This window comes from Oncorhynchus mykiss, chromosome 19 (genome assembly GCF_057628025.1).
Source record: "Oncorhynchus mykiss isolate SJ-2025 chromosome 19, ASM5762802v1, whole genome shotgun sequence".
Classification (NCBI taxonomy): domain Eukaryota; kingdom Metazoa; phylum Chordata; class Actinopteri; order Salmoniformes; family Salmonidae; genus Oncorhynchus; species Oncorhynchus mykiss.
In genome coordinates this window covers 54,393,979-54,411,116 of record NC_143040.1, presented here as the reverse complement: position 1 = coordinate 54,411,116, position 17,138 = coordinate 54,393,979, and the positions used below count along the sequence as shown (strand labels likewise).

Here is a 17,138-nt window from a genome sequence, read left to right as displayed (position 1 = left end):
TCTCTTCTGTTAGTACTTTTTTTCATATTGGGTGGGCAGGGCAGTTGTACAGCCTCATCCCATAGCACAGGTCTCCTACTAATATCCCACAATAACAGAAATACCCTGTAAATGCCCCTGTTTGCTTAGGCTATCTGGAGGTCTCTCGTTCTTTTGCTGCTTGTTTATAGACACCAGTTTGTTTGCTTGTTCCCCTTATCCCGTGACATCGTGCATACAGTGTGTGGAACCTGGCTTGATTGGTTTTAAAAAAGTCAGAGTAGCGATCCTCCCTTTATTTATAACAATATGCATTCTGGCTTTGGCCTCTATGTTATTTATCTGGCTAATATTGTATTATAATTCAAAATCAAACACGAGGCAATACAAACCTCAAAATGTGACTTTTGTCAAAGAGACTGACACATTGCATTAAAGCAATAACGATAGTGACTTGCTGTGCTAGCCAGAGGCTGAACAGTTCACATATATTGTTGTTTGTCATGCATTGTCATGCTTGATGAGGCTGCTAATGCTTCTGATTATTATAATGAGTCACCAGATGAACTGGGGTTAATGATACACGCATTCCAAAGTAGGCCTTTTTAACCTTTTGTAGCTATAGTAATTCAATGGAAGCCTTTATCTTCATAAGAAACCACTTAAATTGCTTGCATTTCAATTTCAATGACATTTAGTCGGGTTACTCAGAATTTGCCCTGGGCAATATTCAAGAATGGGGTAGAGCGCCTCAGGACATTAGTGTTGACTGTGGTTGTGGTTGACTCAGTGAGTGGTCAGAGCCCACATCAATTCTATGACCTGAGAACCTCAGAGTGAGCAGCAGCCCCTGAGTCCATATCCTAACATTGTCAAGCATGACATGGCATTATTCTGAAATGATTAGCTGTCATACACCTGTCCCTTTTCTATGGCTAGTTCAGCATAACCCTACAATGAGCTACGTCAGGTCTTGCAAGGGCTTCTGCTAAGTGAAGTAATGGCTTGGGCGGGAATTTTGCTATTAACTGCTGTTGTAAATAAAACCGGACATAGCTTAAAAGCACCAGCTGTGAGACATGGTCAAAATAGCCTGACTGTGTTTGCCTATCAAACTAACCGGGCCAGACAAAAGTCCCCCTCCTAGGGCCTTGCAAAACCCTATTAAGCATAGATAGTAGCCTCTCCACAGCTGGCTTTAAGAAGAGAGAAGTATGGATTTTCTGCATCAAGAACTATCTGGATAAGCGTTTAATAAGTCATGCAGCAAACATTTCAGTAAGAATACAAATGATTCAGCTAAGATAGATAATTGCAATAACACTAAACATTGTATGTGTATCTATTCTCACAAAATTAACACTTTTGGGGACTCACCAGTTGAGAGGCACTCAGATCCAGTCAAAATGAAGGGTGAGGTCCATACAGTGTTTTGTGTGTGGGTTTCTACGTGAATTCCTCCAGCAATAAATGTGATTTAGGATGTTCTTCCCTCTAGTTCCTTGGTGTAGCAGCAGCAGCCTGGTGGTAGGGGTCTCAGGGGAGTGACTAGGCCTGCTCTGCTGCTCACACAACCCAACTAAGGAGACTGGATTTAACTTGCTAATTAGTCACCTATCTCCCACCCAGTCATCAAATCTGCCCTCTGAGGAGCCATGTATCCCATCATCACAGTGGATTACTTGTTACTATATCAGTAGGGTCAGACTGGACCTCCCTCGGACAATTAAGAAAATATGAAGTTAAAATTAAGATTCTGGCTGATACAATATGACAAGTAGCTTTATCATTGTGGGCGTTCTCCATAACAGAAAAATTCAAGAACATCCTCCAGTTAGAGAATGTAATAATTTCATTTGAATAATTAAGATATATGTGGCCACATCAAACATGGTGAACTGAGTTAGTTTATGGCAGTTTGACAGTGCAGCTCGTTGCAGAGTGTTTGCTCCTTTAGCCTCCAGCAAGGGCTTGTGTAGAGCAGTATACTCAATGAGGAATTTAACAATTTTATGGTTGAGAGGAATGAGGCAAAAGTCTGGCTGCACAACCGATTGGCAAACGTACTGCAAATTGAGAAATCATGTGACTAAACGGAATAAAAATAAGAAACTACACTATGAGACAAAGATAAAAGCTTTGGAGCACCTGCAACAAAATTGTGGGAAAAAAGGCACTCAGCTCCATGATTCATTGAATCAGATGACTCATTCATCACAAAACCAACTGATATTGCCAACTACTTTATTGATATTTTCATTGGCAAGATTAGCAAACTTAGGCATGACATGCCAGCAACAAAGAACACCCTCTTGCACTACACATCCAAGTATATCTGACCAAATTCAGAAAGACAATAATTGTAATTTTGAATTCCGTAAAGTGAATGTGGAAGAGGTGAAAAAAAATGATTGTTGTCTAGCAACAATGATAAGCCAGCGGGGTCTGACAACTTGGATGGAAAATTACTGAGGATAATAGCGGACGATATTTCCATATCTTCAATTTAAGCCTAATACAAGCCTACTGCGCTCAGGCCTGGAGGGAAGCAAAAGTCATTCCGCTATCTAAGAATAGTAAAGCCCCCTTTACTGGCTCAAATATCCGACCAATCAGCCTGTTACCAACCCTTAGTAAAGTTTTAGAAAAAATTGTGTTTGACCAGATACAAAGCTATTTTACAGTAAACCAATTAACAACAGACTTTCAGCACGCTGATAGGAAAGGACATTCAACAAGCACAGCTCTCACACAAATGACTGATAATTGGCTGAGAGGAATTGATGATAAAAAGATTATTGTGGCTGATTTGTTAGACTTCAGTGCGGCCTTTGACATTATCTGCTAAAAGAAGACACGTGTTATGGCTTAACACCCATTGCTATATTGTGGATAAAGAGTTAACTGTCTAACAAAACACAGAGGGTGTTCTTTAATGGAAGCCAGGTAGAATCAGGAATTCCCCAGGGCAGCTGTCTAGGCCCCTTACTTTTTTCAATCTTTACTAACGACATGCCACTGGCTTTGAGTGTCGATGTATGCGGATGACTCAACATTATAAACGTCAGCTACTACAACAACTGAAATGACTGCAACACAGAACAAAGAGCTGGAGTTAGTTTCAGAATGGGTGGCAAGGAATAAGTTAGTCCTAAATATTTCAAAAACAAAAAGTATTGTATTTCGGACAAATCATTGACTAAACCCTAAACCTCAACTAAATAATGTGGAAATTGAGAAAGTTGAGGTGTCTAAACTGATTGGAGTAACCATGGATTGTAAACTGTCATGGTCAAAACATATTGATACAACAGTAGCTAAGATGGGGAGATGTCTGTCCATTAATAAAGCGCTGCTCTACCTTCTTAAAAAGCACTATCAACAAGGCAGGTCCTACAGGCTCTAGTTTTGTCACACCTGGACTACTGTTCAGTCGTGTGGTCAGGTGCCACAAAGAGGGACTTAGGAAAATTGCTATTGTCTCAGAACAGGGCAGCATGGCTGGCACATGGATGTACACAGAGAGCAAACATTAATAACATGCATGTCAATCTGTCCTGGCTCAAAGTGGAGAAGAGATTGACTTCATCACTACTTGTATTTGTGAGAGCACTGAGCTGTCTGTTTAAACAACTACCACACAGCTCAGACACTCATGCATACCACACAAGAGGTCTCTTCACAGTCCCCAAGTCCAGAACAGATTATGGGAGGCGCACAGTACTACATACAGCCATGCCTACATGGAACTCTATTTCACACAGGTAACTGATGCAAGCAGTAGAATCAAATACACCTTATGGAACAGCGAGGACTGTAGAGCAACACAAACATAGGCACAGACACATGCATACACATAATATATGCACTATACACATGCGTACACATAGATTTTGTGTCGTAGATATGTGGTAGTGGGGTAGGGGCCTGAGGGCACACAGTGGTGTGAAATCTGTTATGAATGTATTGTAATGTTTATGAAATTGTATAACTGCCTTAATTATGCTGGACACCAGGAAGAGTAGCAGCAGCTAATGTGGATCCATAACAAATAAATACAAATACTCATCTCATATTCAATTGGAGGTTCAAATAACCTCAGTTGAAAAACATGCAAAGTAGCCCGTATTTGAACTCTGCGCACTAGAACTCCTCATGCATGCCCTCTACTGACAGTGAGTCATACGACAGGCTCCAGTTCATCAGGCAACAATTATCACAAGACTCATCATAAACACATCACAAGACTGTTCACCCCGCTATCATCCAAAAGGCGAGGCCAGTACAGGCGCATCAAAGCAGGGACCGAGAGACTGAAAAACAGCTTCTATCTCAAGGCCATCAGACTGTTAAACAGCCACCACTAACATTGAGTGGCTGCTGCCAACATACTGACTCAACTCCAGCCACTTTAATAATGGAAAAATGTATGTAAAAAATGTATCACTAGCCACTTTAAACAATGCCACTTAATATAATGTTCTCATACCCTACATTACTCATCTCATATGTATATACTGTACTCTATACCTCAGCCACGCTCAAGGTCCTAAACGATATCTTAACCGCCATCGATAAGAAACATTACTGTGCAGCCGTATTCATTGATCTGGCCAAGGCTTTCGACTCTGTCAATCACCACATCCTCATCGGCAGACTCGACAGCCTTGGTTTCTCAAATGATTGCCTCGCCTGGTTCACCAACTACTTCTCTGATAGAGTTCAGTGTGTCAAATCGGAGGGTCTGCTGTCCGGACCTCTGGCAGTCTCTATGGGGGTGCCACAGGGTTCAATTCTTGGACCGACTCTCTTCTCTGTATACATCAATGATGTCGCTCTTGCTGCTGGTGAGTCTCTGATCCACCTCTACGTAGACGACACCATTCTGTATACCTCTGGCCCTTCCTACAACTCTCCTTCCGTGGCCTCCAATTGCTCTTAAATACAAGTAAAACTAAATGCATGCTCTTCGATCGCTGCCTGCACCTGCCCGCCTGTCCAACATCACTACTCTGGACGGCTCTGACTTAGAACACGTGGACAACTACAAATACCTAGGTGTCTGGTTAGACTGTAAACTCTCCTTCCAGACCCACATCAAACATCTCCAATCCAAAGTTAAATCTAGAATTGGCTTCCTATTTCGCAACAAAGCATCCTTCACTCATGCTGTCAAACATACCCTTGTAAAACTGACCATCCTACCAATCCTCGACTTCAGCGATGTCATTTACAAAATAGCCTCCAATACCCTACTCAACAAATTGGATGCAGTCTATCACAGTGCAATCTGTTTTCTCACCAAAGCCCCATATACTACCCACCATTGCGACCTGTACGCTCCCGTTGGCTGGCCCTCGCTTCATATTCGTCGCCAAACCCACTGGCTTCATGTCATCTACCAGACCCTGCTAGGTAAAGTCCCCCCTTATCTCAGCTCGCTGGTCACCATAGCATCACCCACCTGTAGCACGCGCTCCAGCAGGTATATCTCTCTGGTCACCCCCAAAACCAATTCTTTATTGGCTGCCTCTCCTTCCAGTTCTCTGCTGCCAATGACTGGAACGAACTACAAAAATCTCTGAAACTGGAAACACTCATCTCCCTCACTAGCTTTAAGCACCAACTGTCAGAGCAGCTCACAGATTACTGCACCTGTACATAGCCCAGCTATAATTTAGCCCAAACAACTACCTCTTTCCCTACTGTATTTATTTAGCTCCTTTGCACCATATTATTTTTTATTTCTACTTTGCACATTCTTCCACTGCAAATCTACCATTCCAGTGTTTACTTTGCCACCATGGCCTTTTTTTGCCTTTACCTCCCTTATCTCACCTCATTTGCTCACATCATATATAGACTTGTTTATACTGTATTATTGACTGTATGTTTGTTTTACTCCATGTGTAACTCTGTGTTGTTGTATCTGTCGAACTGCTTTGCTTTATCTTGGTCAGGTCGCAATTGTAAATGAGAACTTGTTCTCAACGCCTACCTGGTTAAATAAAGGTGAAATAAAAAATATATATATAATCTACTGCATCTTGCCATCTTTATGTAATACATTTATCACTAGCCACTTTAAACAATGCCACTTTTATGTTTACATACCCTACATTACTCATCTCATATGTGTATACTGTACTCAATACCATCTACTGCATCTTGCCTATGCTGTTCTGTACCATCACTCATTCATATATTTTTATGCACATATTATTCATCCCTTTACACTTGTGTGTATAAGGTAGTTGTGAAATTGTTCGGTTAGATTACTCGGTTATCACTGCATTGTCGGAACTAGAAGCACAAGCATTTCGCTACACTCGCATTAACATCTGCTAACCATGTGTATGTGACAAATAAAATTGTATTTGAACCTTTACTTCTAATTTATTGAAAAATTGTCACCACAGAGCTGTGGGGGTACCGACAGAATCAGTCAAAAGTTTGGACATGCCTACTCATTCCAGGGTTTTTTCTAGTTTTACTATTTTCTACATTGTAATAGCGAAGACATCAAAACTATGAAATAGCATCTCGGAGTCACCGCTTCACTGTTGACGTTGAGACCGGTGTTTGGCAGGTACTATTTAATGAAGCTGCCAGTTGAGGACTTGTGAGGTGTCTGCTTCTCAAACTAGACATGAATGTACTTGTCCTCTTGCTCAGTTGTGCACCAGAGCCTCCCACTCCTCTTTCTATTCTGGTTAGCGCCAGTTCGCGCTGTTCTGTGAAGCCTGTAATCAAACCCACAAATGCTGATGCTCCAGACACTCTACTAATCGAAAGAAGGCCAGTTTTATTGCTTCTTTAATCAGACAAGTTTTCAGCTGTGCTAAAATAATTGCAAAAGGGATTTCTAATGATCAATTAGCCTCATAAAATGATACTTAGACTAGCTAACACAACGTGACATTGGAACTTGCTAATGGACCTCTGTACGCCTATGATATTCAATTTTTAAAATCTGCCGTTTCCAGCTACAATAGTCATTTACAACATGAACAATGTCTACACTGTATTTGTTACGTTAACAGACAAATAATGTGCTTTTCTTTCAAAAACAAGGAAATTTCTAAGTGACCCCAAACTTTTGAACGGTAGTGTATGTTGATTTGTTGTGTATGTTGACTTTTTAGGTTTCTACATGATTTCATAATTTTGTTGTATTCAATAATATTCTACAATGTAGAAAAGCGCAAAAATAAACAATAACCCTTGAATGAGTAGGTGTGCCCAAACTTTTGACTGGTACAGTACATATATATGTGACGGCAGGGTATCCTAGTGGTTAGAGCTTTGGACTAGTAACTGAAAGGTTGCAAGTTCAAATCCCCAAGCTGACACGGTACATACAGTGCCTTGCGAAAGTATTCGGCCCCCTTGAACTTTGCGACCTTTTGCCACATTTCAGGCTTCAAACATAAAGATATAAAACTGTATTTTTTTGTGAAGAATCAACAACAAGTGGGACACAATCATGAAGTGGAACGACATTTATTGGATATTTCAAACTTTTTTAACAAATCAAAAACTGAAAAATTGGGCGTGCAAAATTATTCAGCCCCCTTAAGTTAATACTTTGTAGCGCCACCTTTTGCTGCGATTACAGCTGTAAGTCGCTTGGGGTATGTCTCTATCAGTTTTGCACATCGAGAGACTGAATTTTTTCCCCATTCCTCCTTGCAAAACAGCTCGAGCTCAGTGAGGTTGGATGGAGAGCATTTGTGAACAGCAGTTTTCAGTTCTTTCCACAGATTCTCGATTGGATTCAGGTCTGGACTTTGACTTGGCCATTCTAACACCTGGATATGTTTATTTTTGAACCATTCCATTGTAGATGTTGCTTTATGTTTTGGATCATTGTCTTGTTGGAAGACAAATCTCCGTCCCAGTCTCAGGTCTTTTGCAGACTCCATCAGGTTTTCTTCCAGAATGGTCCTGTATTTGGCTCCATCCATCTTCCCATCAATTTTAACCCTGTCCCTGCTGAAGAAAAGCAGGCCCAAACCACTATGCTGCCACCACCATGTTTCACAGTGGGGATGGTGTGTTCAGGGTGATGAGCTGTGTTGCTTTTACGCCAAACATAACATTTTGCCTTGTTGCCAAAAAGTTCAATTTTGGTTTCATCTGACCAGAGCACCTTCTTCCACATGTTTGGTGTGTCTCCCAGGTGGCTTGTGGCAAACTTTAAACGACACTTTTTATGGATATCTTTAAGAAATGGCTTTCTTCTTGCCACTCTTCCATAAAGGCCAGATTTGTGCAATATACGACTGATTGTTGTCCTATGGACAGAGTCTCCCACCTCAGCTGTAGATCTCTGCAGTTCATCCAGAGTGATCATGGGCCTCTTGGCTGCATCTCTGATCAGTCTTCTCCTTATATGAGCTGAAAGTTTAGAGGGACGGCCAGGTCTTGGTAGATTTGCAGTGGTCTGATACTCCTTCCATGTCAATATTATCGCTTGCACAGTGCTCCTTGGGATGTTTAAAGTTTGGGAAATCTTTTGTATCCAAATCCGGCTTTAAACTTCTTCACAACAGTATCTCGGACCTGCCTGGTGTGTTCCTTGTTCTTCATGATGCTCTCTGCGCTTTTGACGGACCTCTGAGACTATCACAGTGCAGGTGCATTTATACGGAGACTTGATTACACACAGGTGGATTGTATTTATCATCATTAGTCATTTAGGTCAATATTGGATCATTCAGAGATCCTCACTGAACTTCTGGAGAGTTTGCTGCACTGAAAGTAAAGGGGCTGAATAATTTTGCACGCCCAATTTTTCAGTTTTTGATTTGTTAAAAAAGTTTGAAATATCCAATAAATGTCATTCCACTTCATGATTGTGTCCCACTTGTTGTTGATTCTTCACAAAAAAATACAGTTTTATATCTTTATGTTTGAAGCCTGAAATGTGGCAAAAGGTCGCAAAGTTCAAGGGGGCCGAATACTTTCGCAAGGCACTGTATCTGTTGTTCTGCCCCTGAAAAGGCAGTTAACCCACTGTTCCTAGGCTGTCATTGAAAATAAGAATTTGTTCTTAACTGACTTGCCTGGTTAACTAAAGGTTAAAAAATATGTTTATATTTAAAAAAAATACACAGCAGTGACAGCTATGCATTGATATGGATTGAACCGTGTCATTTTCACCTCTGGATTTCTCCCTGTCATTCTCACACCCTGCCTACACCACTGAAAGGTTAATTACACTGGGAGGTTACATGAAGCAGGCAAATAATAAAGAGGAAAGAAAGACAGATACATAGTGTGTTATTAGTGGTCCCGTCTGGCTCAGTTAGTAGAGCATGACCCTTGTGGGTTTGACTCCCACAGTGGACAAGTTTGAAACTTTTTATATACACAAACTCTAAAATACATACATGATGACACTGATAGTCTGCTACCTAATAATAAAACACTGAACATGTCCTTGTTGAAATGTGTCAGTTTGGAAGACCAGAGCCCGCTTGCTCTTCCTTGCCACTGCCCCCTGACTCCAAGGCCTTCTTCTGTCGGTAGCGCTCAGCCCGCAGTTCCTCAAAGCAGAACTCGGAGGCGCCACTGAGCAGCAGCTTCTTGCAGTACATGCTCTGCTCCAGAGCTTTCCCCTCTTCCTGCTGCTGTTGCTGCAGTCTCTTCAGAGGAGTCTCATCCCCGCAGGGCTTCCGTGCAGACAACACTGAATTCACCGCTGGGTTGATCTTACACGGTGTCCTGGAGGAATAAGGTGTCAGAACAAATAACTAAAACACAGCTGGAGCAGAAACAAACTATGCCAAAGGCATACAGCTCAGGGTTACTGCTGGGTTTAAGTCACACAATTTTGAAATAATTTATTGCTCGACCTACATTTCTTTGAATAGAAAAATGGATCTTTGCTGTTCCAACCGCAGTAGTTAATTCAGTTAGTTATGATTAAGATGATCTCAGTTTACACTCACATAGCTGGAGGCTGATCCGACTCCTCCACAAAGGGCTGGAAGTTTGGCTTGCTGGGCAGAGCCACAACACTGTGACCAAACCTGGACTTCATTGGCATCTACAATAGAGCACACACAAATTCAGTCATAAATTATAACAAGCCTTAAGTCCCATTACTGTGTGTCTCATACCTTTACGTTGCTCCATTTCTCAGGCCTCTGCTCGTTCTCCTTGAATCTCGATGGGGGTGGGGCCATCCAAGATTCCAACTTTAGTTCAGAGGGCTCAGCACTGACAGCCTTGTTCTCATCAAAGATCACAAGGCAACTGTTTTGACCACTGCTGGCCAGAGCTGGTGGGCCTTGTAACTGTAGGCTTCGTGAATTACCTGTGAACAAACAAGTAATATAGAGTCAAAAATCATAAATATATTCTCCTTTATGACATTATATAACACTTTAACCTGGAATGATTTATCATTTTGAAAAGAGACATGTGCTTACTGCTTAGTGCTGCACCAACTCTACTAATGGGTGCAACAGCCTTTTTCTTCCCCCTGTGTTTTAGATCCACCAGAGAAACCCGCTCGGGCTTTGCTGCCTCAGCTTCCTCCTCCTCGTCATTCACCATTCCAGACATCACCTGCCGGGACACACGCGCCTGCAAAGCCCTGCAACAGATGACACAAAATATTGAATTATGCTAGGAAAACTAAAACCACCTCAAACAGCATGGAAGTAAATCCAGCAAAAAATTTAATTAAAGTAGATCCATACTTGTGGAACTGCAGGAGTTTCTCCAGAGGTTCAGCCCCACGCTTGAAGCCCTCCTGGTAGACACTGTCTGCTGTTCGAGAGTTACCCTGATTCTCATACTCCTCAGACCAGGCAATGTAGAAGGAAGCCTGTTGTACTCCTATTCCCTGGGCTCGCATATATCTGTAGATATCCAAAGGCTCGTGACCGCTCTCTGCCTAATACAGGAAGACAGAGTACACACACAGTCATGAATACAACTTGTTTGATTGACACTTGTCACATGATAAAGCTGTATGAACAAAGGACAGCGGTTACTTACAAATTTGATCCATAGGTCAACATAACGGCTGTCATTGTGATATTTATTTTCCTCTGTAAAGCACATCACAGCTCTCTCCAAAAGCACATTAAGGTTACTCTCCTTTCCTCCCTGTGGATAGGTCTGCTCTGTCCATTTAACATACCTGTTCAAAAGGCACCATGTTATCTGGCTACAATAATGACATTATCAATGAACATTAAGACATTCACACTAATATTCATTCAGGTATGATCACAGTTTTGGCCAGAGTAATCCTTTTCATCTTACCGATCCCAAACATCAAGGGGGTCATCTCCATCATACACTCTCAGTTCAGACTCAAAAGCCCTGAAGACAACAAACACATTGGTTGAACACAAAACAATAGGCCTGTTTGCAGATTTGTCAACACTGTAAATTCACACCATTCAGTCAAGCCAAGAACCAGAATGCCTTGTGGAACTGCCCCAAAACTTATTTAACGTTAGATAGCTTGTAAGCAAAATTCCCACTTTATGCTGTCTCTCCCTCCCATCCCAAGCACGGCACTCAAATCCCTGTTTGTAGATAGTTAAAGTACTTTAATAAAGGCATCCTTACTGTTTGTGTTGGTTGGTGGCAGAGCTCGAACCCTCTTGCTGTTGACTGAGTGCCTGGTGTAAAACTGATATGGCCCGACCTTTCTTCAAGGGCTGGATGTTCTCTTTGCAAAGTTCCCAGTCTGCCTCTCCACCTTCTGCCATTTTGGTTCTGTAAGTCAGCTAGCTAGCTACAATAACAGCAGACACAAACAATGACAAGCCACACAAGTACATCTCTTGGACAACTTGTAATATTTTACAAGGCAAGTAACAAGCAAGGTATCACGCTTTGAAATGTGTTTGCAAAAGCGCTAGCTACAGTAGTTACATAACAACAACTAGCTAGGTGGCTAGCGTTAGCCAAAGTAGCTAGCTGGTTAGCTAGCTACTACAAAGCTAGGTTTTCAAATCGTATTAGGCTAACGTTATATCAAACATATCTTACCCTGCTAGATATATTTTTTTTCTTCAACAACTTTCTTGATAAAATATGTATATTTTTTGTCAAAGTTAAACAACACTGGACTGGGTCGTTGTCCTTTTCATGCTGGTTGCTCTGAGTCTTTTGAACTCGAACCGCGAGAAGATTTGGACAAAGATGATTGGATGGTCACACCCAACGATGTTAGTAAACGAGAAACTCGTTTGAAAAAATCTATGTGTTTTTCGCCGATAGTATATTATTTACGGTGGATACGAAAACCATTCAGATATAATATCTTCCATAAAAAAAATATGTTTGCTTTACATTTATATTTTAGGACTACATTTATCATGTGGCTGCACGCTCACGGAATGCTAGGTTGAAGATGGCCAGTTATATTTTGAACCTAGACTTAATGTACATGCAACTTCCGGTGGACTTCCTGATTGATCAATGGATTTTTCTTGGATAGTCTAAACAAATCTAGCTATGAAATAGTTAGTTTTGTTTATTTGACAAATGACTGTATCATACGTAGATGGCATGACGATAGCAGTAGTGGCCGTTCAACCAGATCACATTATTCTAAATGCGGCGAAATGGACAACCGTTGCTATTGTTGTGCATCAAAGTTCACTCTCTTCAGGAAGGAGGTTTGTTTCTACTCCCTAGTAACGTTACTCATTTTCAGTTGCTGTATTTACCTGAATATTTGACTGCCTATAATTGTCAAATCATCTGGTACAGGTTCGAACTCCTTGTTTTATGTTTTAATTGTCATCTTTTACAGTTGGGCTGTAAGAACTGTGGGCGTTCATTTTGCTCGGGTTGCCTGACTTTCAACGCAGTGGTGCCTCGCTGTGGCAACACCCAGCAGAAGATCTGCAAGCAATGTCATGGGAATCTCACAAGGTGGAGTGATGATGTAGTTTTGCTTTTCTACCAAAACGTTATACCTATTCAGTAACATGATATTTGATCCGCTGGTTTTGCTTGCTCTCTGAATACTGTTTTGGCAGTGGAGAAACCCAAAATAATGCCGCAAGATGGTCCCCTCCTGAAAACTACAAAAAGTGAGTACAGGTGGTTTGATGAGTCGACTGTTCGCTATATGTTGCTTATCGGTAGATATCATAACGCCTTTTATATTGTGTTTGCGCAGACGTGTTGCTGCTCTTGAGGCCAAACAAGGACAACCGATACCACCCCTTGAAACAGGGGGCAGCAGAAATGCCAAACTAGGCCTCATTCCAACCAAACGTCTGAGTAAAGAGGACCTGGCCATCGCTGAGAGGCTGCAAAAGCTGAAAGAGGACACCAAACCAAGTGAGCATTGTCTAACACACTATGTTCCAATAGGCCTATATCTTTACTGATACCTGAAATTATATCTGTGGCTAACCTTTGTTTAGAGTCCATCCCGTCAGAAAAAGAGATTGAATCCCGTCTGGCTGCCCTGAAGGCTCCTCTCCAGCCTGTACCCTCTGCAGGGGAGATGGAGGACCGCTTGGCAGCCTTACAGGGAAGACCTCCTCCCTCCCAAGCCCTTCTACCTGTGAGTCTGAGCATTAGACTACACATATTAAGCAAACACTTTGTGTTGCTGCTATTTGACCTCATTCATTCTGTATCCAAATTCTTCAGGTCTTAGTGAAGTCCCATTATTTCAATAACTTAGTTTTGTGGCTCTGTGCAGGTACACCAGCCCCCTGATGTTCGGACCTCAACAGAACAAGCCAATGACCTGATCACTCAGTTGTCAGAGGAAGTTGTCATAGACACCCAACAACCAAATCCTGAAGGTATTTGGATTCTTCCCATTTGTAACTTTACCAACTTTAATGAAAAGTGTTATGTGAGATATTACTGTAGATTAGTCTTTATTCAAAGATAACAATTCAATGGCTTCCTACTCTATCAAGCTGTTGTAAATGCTGAATCTATTTTCTAACCATGTTTCCATTCCAGGTGTGGATGGCCCCATGAATGACTTGAATAAGCAGGAGGGGGATAGGCTGGAAGAGAACCTGGATAATGGGGGTGGGCTGCAGGATGCAGCCAGGCAGCTGGAGGATAAAAAGAACCGCCTGCTGGCCGACGCCATGGAGGACCTGAGACGGGACCGCTGCTCCCAGGAACAGGTTCTACAGATGGCCAAGAGGCTGGCCCAGCTCAAGGGACAGGACCCTGACAAGGGTAAATTACTAAATGTAGATATTAACCCCCCCCCCCCCCCTCCCCCATATAAATGCTTCATACAGAATCACACCATAGCTATGAGCGAAAGAGAGGAGAGGAAACCATATTTCAACAGTCACTGGAATGCTTCAGTGTGGTCAAATCTGTGTTCTTGTTTATGTGATGTGTCATCTGTGTTGTATTGTTGTGCTGTAACAGTGTTCTGTCATGTTGTTTCAGTCACAATGGAAGACTTCCAACACCCTGACAGCGAGGACGAGACTGAGGAAGAGGCCATGACGAGGATACTGAAAAAGGTCTGCAACTAAAAGCAGAACCTACTTTGAATATGTACTTTATTTCAACGGAGTCCTTGTTCTTTTACATTCCTACCCATAGTGGCGATGCATATCAACCTCTTTTAAGATAGTGCTACTTTTCATAACCACATGGGACAGCTGTTTTGCCATTTTATTTATAATAGTCATAATTGAAAGAGACAATTGAAACTGTGATCTGGTAAAGGTGAATATGAATGATAAAGCAAACTGTGGTCATTGTTTACTCATTCCCAGCTCACGGAAGAAGCTGCATTAGATGAGGCCAGTGGCTACAACATACCTCCTGAGCACAGTGGCCCTAGGAACATAGAGAAGACAGACGCTCGCATGAAACCGGTAATAAACCTGCAGTCCTCCTTGAATACACACACTTCATAGAATTCCACAAGTAAATTGCAGATAGTAAAAGAACAAAATTAAATATATATTTGTTTAATCTATGTTATAGACACCAGTTCCTTCAACGTCGTCGAGAACCCCAGCAGCTGTCGTAACCTGTCAGGATTTAGACAGTGACGAGGATGAGCTTCCCTGGTGCTCCATCTGTAACCAGGACGCCTCCATCCGCTGTCACACTTGTGATGGTGATTTGTACTGCAACCGCTGCTTCAGGTACTGCACAATACTACTACTATGGCCACATAACTCAAGCAAATCATTGCATTGACATCATTGCAGTGATTTACGAGAAAGTTAGATTCCCTGCGATTCATCCTGGTGTTTTTGTAATGTTTTTTTCCCAGGGAGGGCCATGATAAGTATGTCAGGAAAGAGCACCACACAGCTAGTTACACGGCACCTAAGAAGAAGAAGACGACGTGAGACTGCAGGGGCTGGCACCACTACTATCTGGATGGTCACTCCTGAGAGATGTGTACTATATCTTTAAGAAGCTGGACAGTTTTCTTGGAATTCCGCAAGATCACAAAGCGAAGGCTGATCCAAACATTACTACCTGTCTTACAAAGAGACCAAGAAGAAACCCTGATTATGTTGCTAATCTAGTGTAATATGCAGCAATCTATCAAGTGTAGTTAAAGATTGCTTCAAAGTGGCTATTCTAGGGGGTAACATTATGGGGTTGCAGCAGCATAATTCAATGCTTAAGATAGCAACAGAATAACTATTGTAGATTCACATGATGTAATGTCTAAGCAATATCAGTCATTCACATGTGGACTGTTGCCAATAATATGTAGTATTTGTGTAATATCAATTTTCCTTTTAATATGTTGTGTAAGTCTAACTTACTCTCACAATTGTTAAACATTGTATTTTAATGTTACCCTAACCCTTTGGATTTTGGTCCAATTAAATAAAGGTGTCTGGGCTATTTGTTGTGCTACCTCAATTGTCTCAGAGGCTTAGTTATGAGCAGTGTGGTTTGATTTGATAATGCACTTTAATTGGCTTGCAGATATCTTATTTGTTGTCATGATACTGAGAGAGATGCTGAGTTGGGGACAATAACAACAACATGCACACATGTCACAGAAACACAAGTTTCTAATTTGGGATGATGTCAGCTTCTCACTAGAGGCCCATAGAGGAGCTAGTATAAAAGGATTAGTGAAGGCTTTGTTTTCTTTTGGCAGGCAGGGTAGTCTCGGACGTTATTGTTGTTTCCTGTAGCTGCGTGTAATGTAGATATAAGGGATGTAAACAATTTCTGAGAGATTTGAAGTGAATTACCTCGACTAACTTGTACATCCACACACAGACTTGGTACTGATACCCCCTGTATATAGCCTTGTTATTTTACTTTTAATTATTTTTTACTTTATTTGGTAAATATTTTCTTAACTCTTTCTTGAACTGCACTGTTGGTTAAGGGCTTGTAAGTAAGCATTTCACGGTAAGGTCTACACTTGTATTCGGCGCATGTGACAAATAAAGTTTGATTTGATGAAAAGTGATTTCCTGTTGGCTTTTTTGCTGTGTGGCAACCACTAATATAACCACAAAACATTTTCACTCTTTTGGCATACCCATAGAATTAGGAATTAGAATACTGAGTATACAAAACATTAAGAACTATTTCCATGACAGACTGACTGGGATGAATATTAGGAAGGTGTACCTAATGTTTGGTATACTCAGTGGAATTTAATAGGATCTCTTTGGGCATACCCCTCTAGGGCTTCTCCAATCATACACTAGGACAGCCACAGTTTCAGAAAGGTTGGAAAGGAGGATGAAAAATCAGGAGAATTACTTTAATGGAGCTCTTTGCCAAATTACCTTTAGTGTATGACAGACAGAGAGAGGGGCAGAGTGCAGTTTTATCAGGGTACATTACTGTCTGGCTCACTCTGGAGAGCCATAATGAAGCTCACCTCCAGGGATTTAGTCCATTAAGGCCCAGATAAAGGCCCTCTCTGTGTTTGCCTACCTTGGTTATCCCACACAGTGACCACAGGAAGGAAATGGACAGTCATAATGGATGCAGATAGAGATAATGGACCACGTCTATGCTATAGTTGTTGCCTGTGCTGCTGACATGCTGTCATTTTCAGTCAAGTCCTATGTTTCAATTAGACACTACCTCTGATCACAAAAAAAGGAATTTCAGACTCATAGTGAGAATGAGAATATGTATGACTTCATAAGCGTAGGAGGGAGAGTGATGTAATTTAACAA

General features: G+C 41.6%; 2 protein-coding genes across 2 annotated transcripts; one reads left to right on the top strand and one right to left on the bottom strand.

Moving 5' to 3' along the window:
- Nucleotides 1–9,247: 9,247 nt before the first annotated feature.
- bub1bb (BUB1 mitotic checkpoint serine/threonine kinase Bb) lies at nucleotides 9,248–12,398 on the bottom strand. The gene is made up of 9 exons (XM_021574480.3): nucleotides 12,001–12,398; nucleotides 11,575–11,743; nucleotides 11,263–11,322; nucleotides 10,993–11,137; nucleotides 10,692–10,888; nucleotides 10,419–10,585; nucleotides 10,107–10,303; nucleotides 9,936–10,033; nucleotides 9,248–9,708 (listed from the first exon to the last, which is right to left on the bottom strand). The coding sequence occupies exons 2-9, from the start codon at nucleotides 11,715–11,717 to the stop codon at nucleotides 9,438–9,440; spliced, it is 1,278 nt and encodes a 425-aa protein (XP_021430155.1). The 5' UTR covers nucleotides 11,718–11,743; nucleotides 12,001–12,398; the 3' UTR covers nucleotides 9,248–9,437.
- zfyve19 (zinc finger, FYVE domain containing 19) lies at nucleotides 12,215–16,410 on the top strand. Its single transcript, XM_021574479.3, has 11 exons — nucleotides 12,215–12,632; nucleotides 12,770–12,891; nucleotides 12,999–13,052; nucleotides 13,142–13,305; nucleotides 13,392–13,534; nucleotides 13,676–13,781; nucleotides 13,948–14,175; nucleotides 14,398–14,474; nucleotides 14,733–14,834; nucleotides 14,947–15,110; nucleotides 15,242–16,410. The coding sequence occupies exons 1-11, from the start codon at nucleotides 12,579–12,581 to the stop codon at nucleotides 15,318–15,320; spliced, it is 1,293 nt and encodes a 430-aa protein (XP_021430154.3). The 5' UTR covers nucleotides 12,215–12,578; the 3' UTR covers nucleotides 15,321–16,410.
- The last annotated feature ends 728 nt before the right edge of the window (nucleotides 16,411–17,138 follow it).

Bases quoted from the DNA above. Each gene is read 5' to 3' on its own strand.
- bub1bb (XM_021574480.3), bottom strand. From the start codon at position 11,717: ATGGCAGAAGGTGGAGAGGCAGACTGGGAACTTTGCAAAGAGAACATC. The intron at 11,323-11,574 runs GTAAGGATGCCT...TGTTGTCTTCAG, and splicing joins GCCACCAACCAACACAAACA to GGCTTTTGAGTCTGAACTGA. The intron at 10,034-10,106 runs GTATGAGACACA...GCTCTATTGTAG, and splicing joins AGAAATGGAGCAACGTAAAG to ATGCCAATGAAGTCCAGGTT.
- zfyve19 (XM_021574479.3), top strand. From the start codon at position 12,579: ATGGACAACCGTTGCTATTGTTGTGCATCAAAGTTCACTCTCTTCAGG. The intron at 14,176-14,397 runs GTAAATTACTAA...ATGTTGTTTCAG, and splicing joins GGGACAGGACCCTGACAAGG to TCACAATGGAAGACTTCCAA. The intron at 14,475-14,732 runs GTCTGCAACTAA...ACTCATTCCCAG, and splicing joins TGACGAGGATACTGAAAAAG to CTCACGGAAGAAGCTGCATT.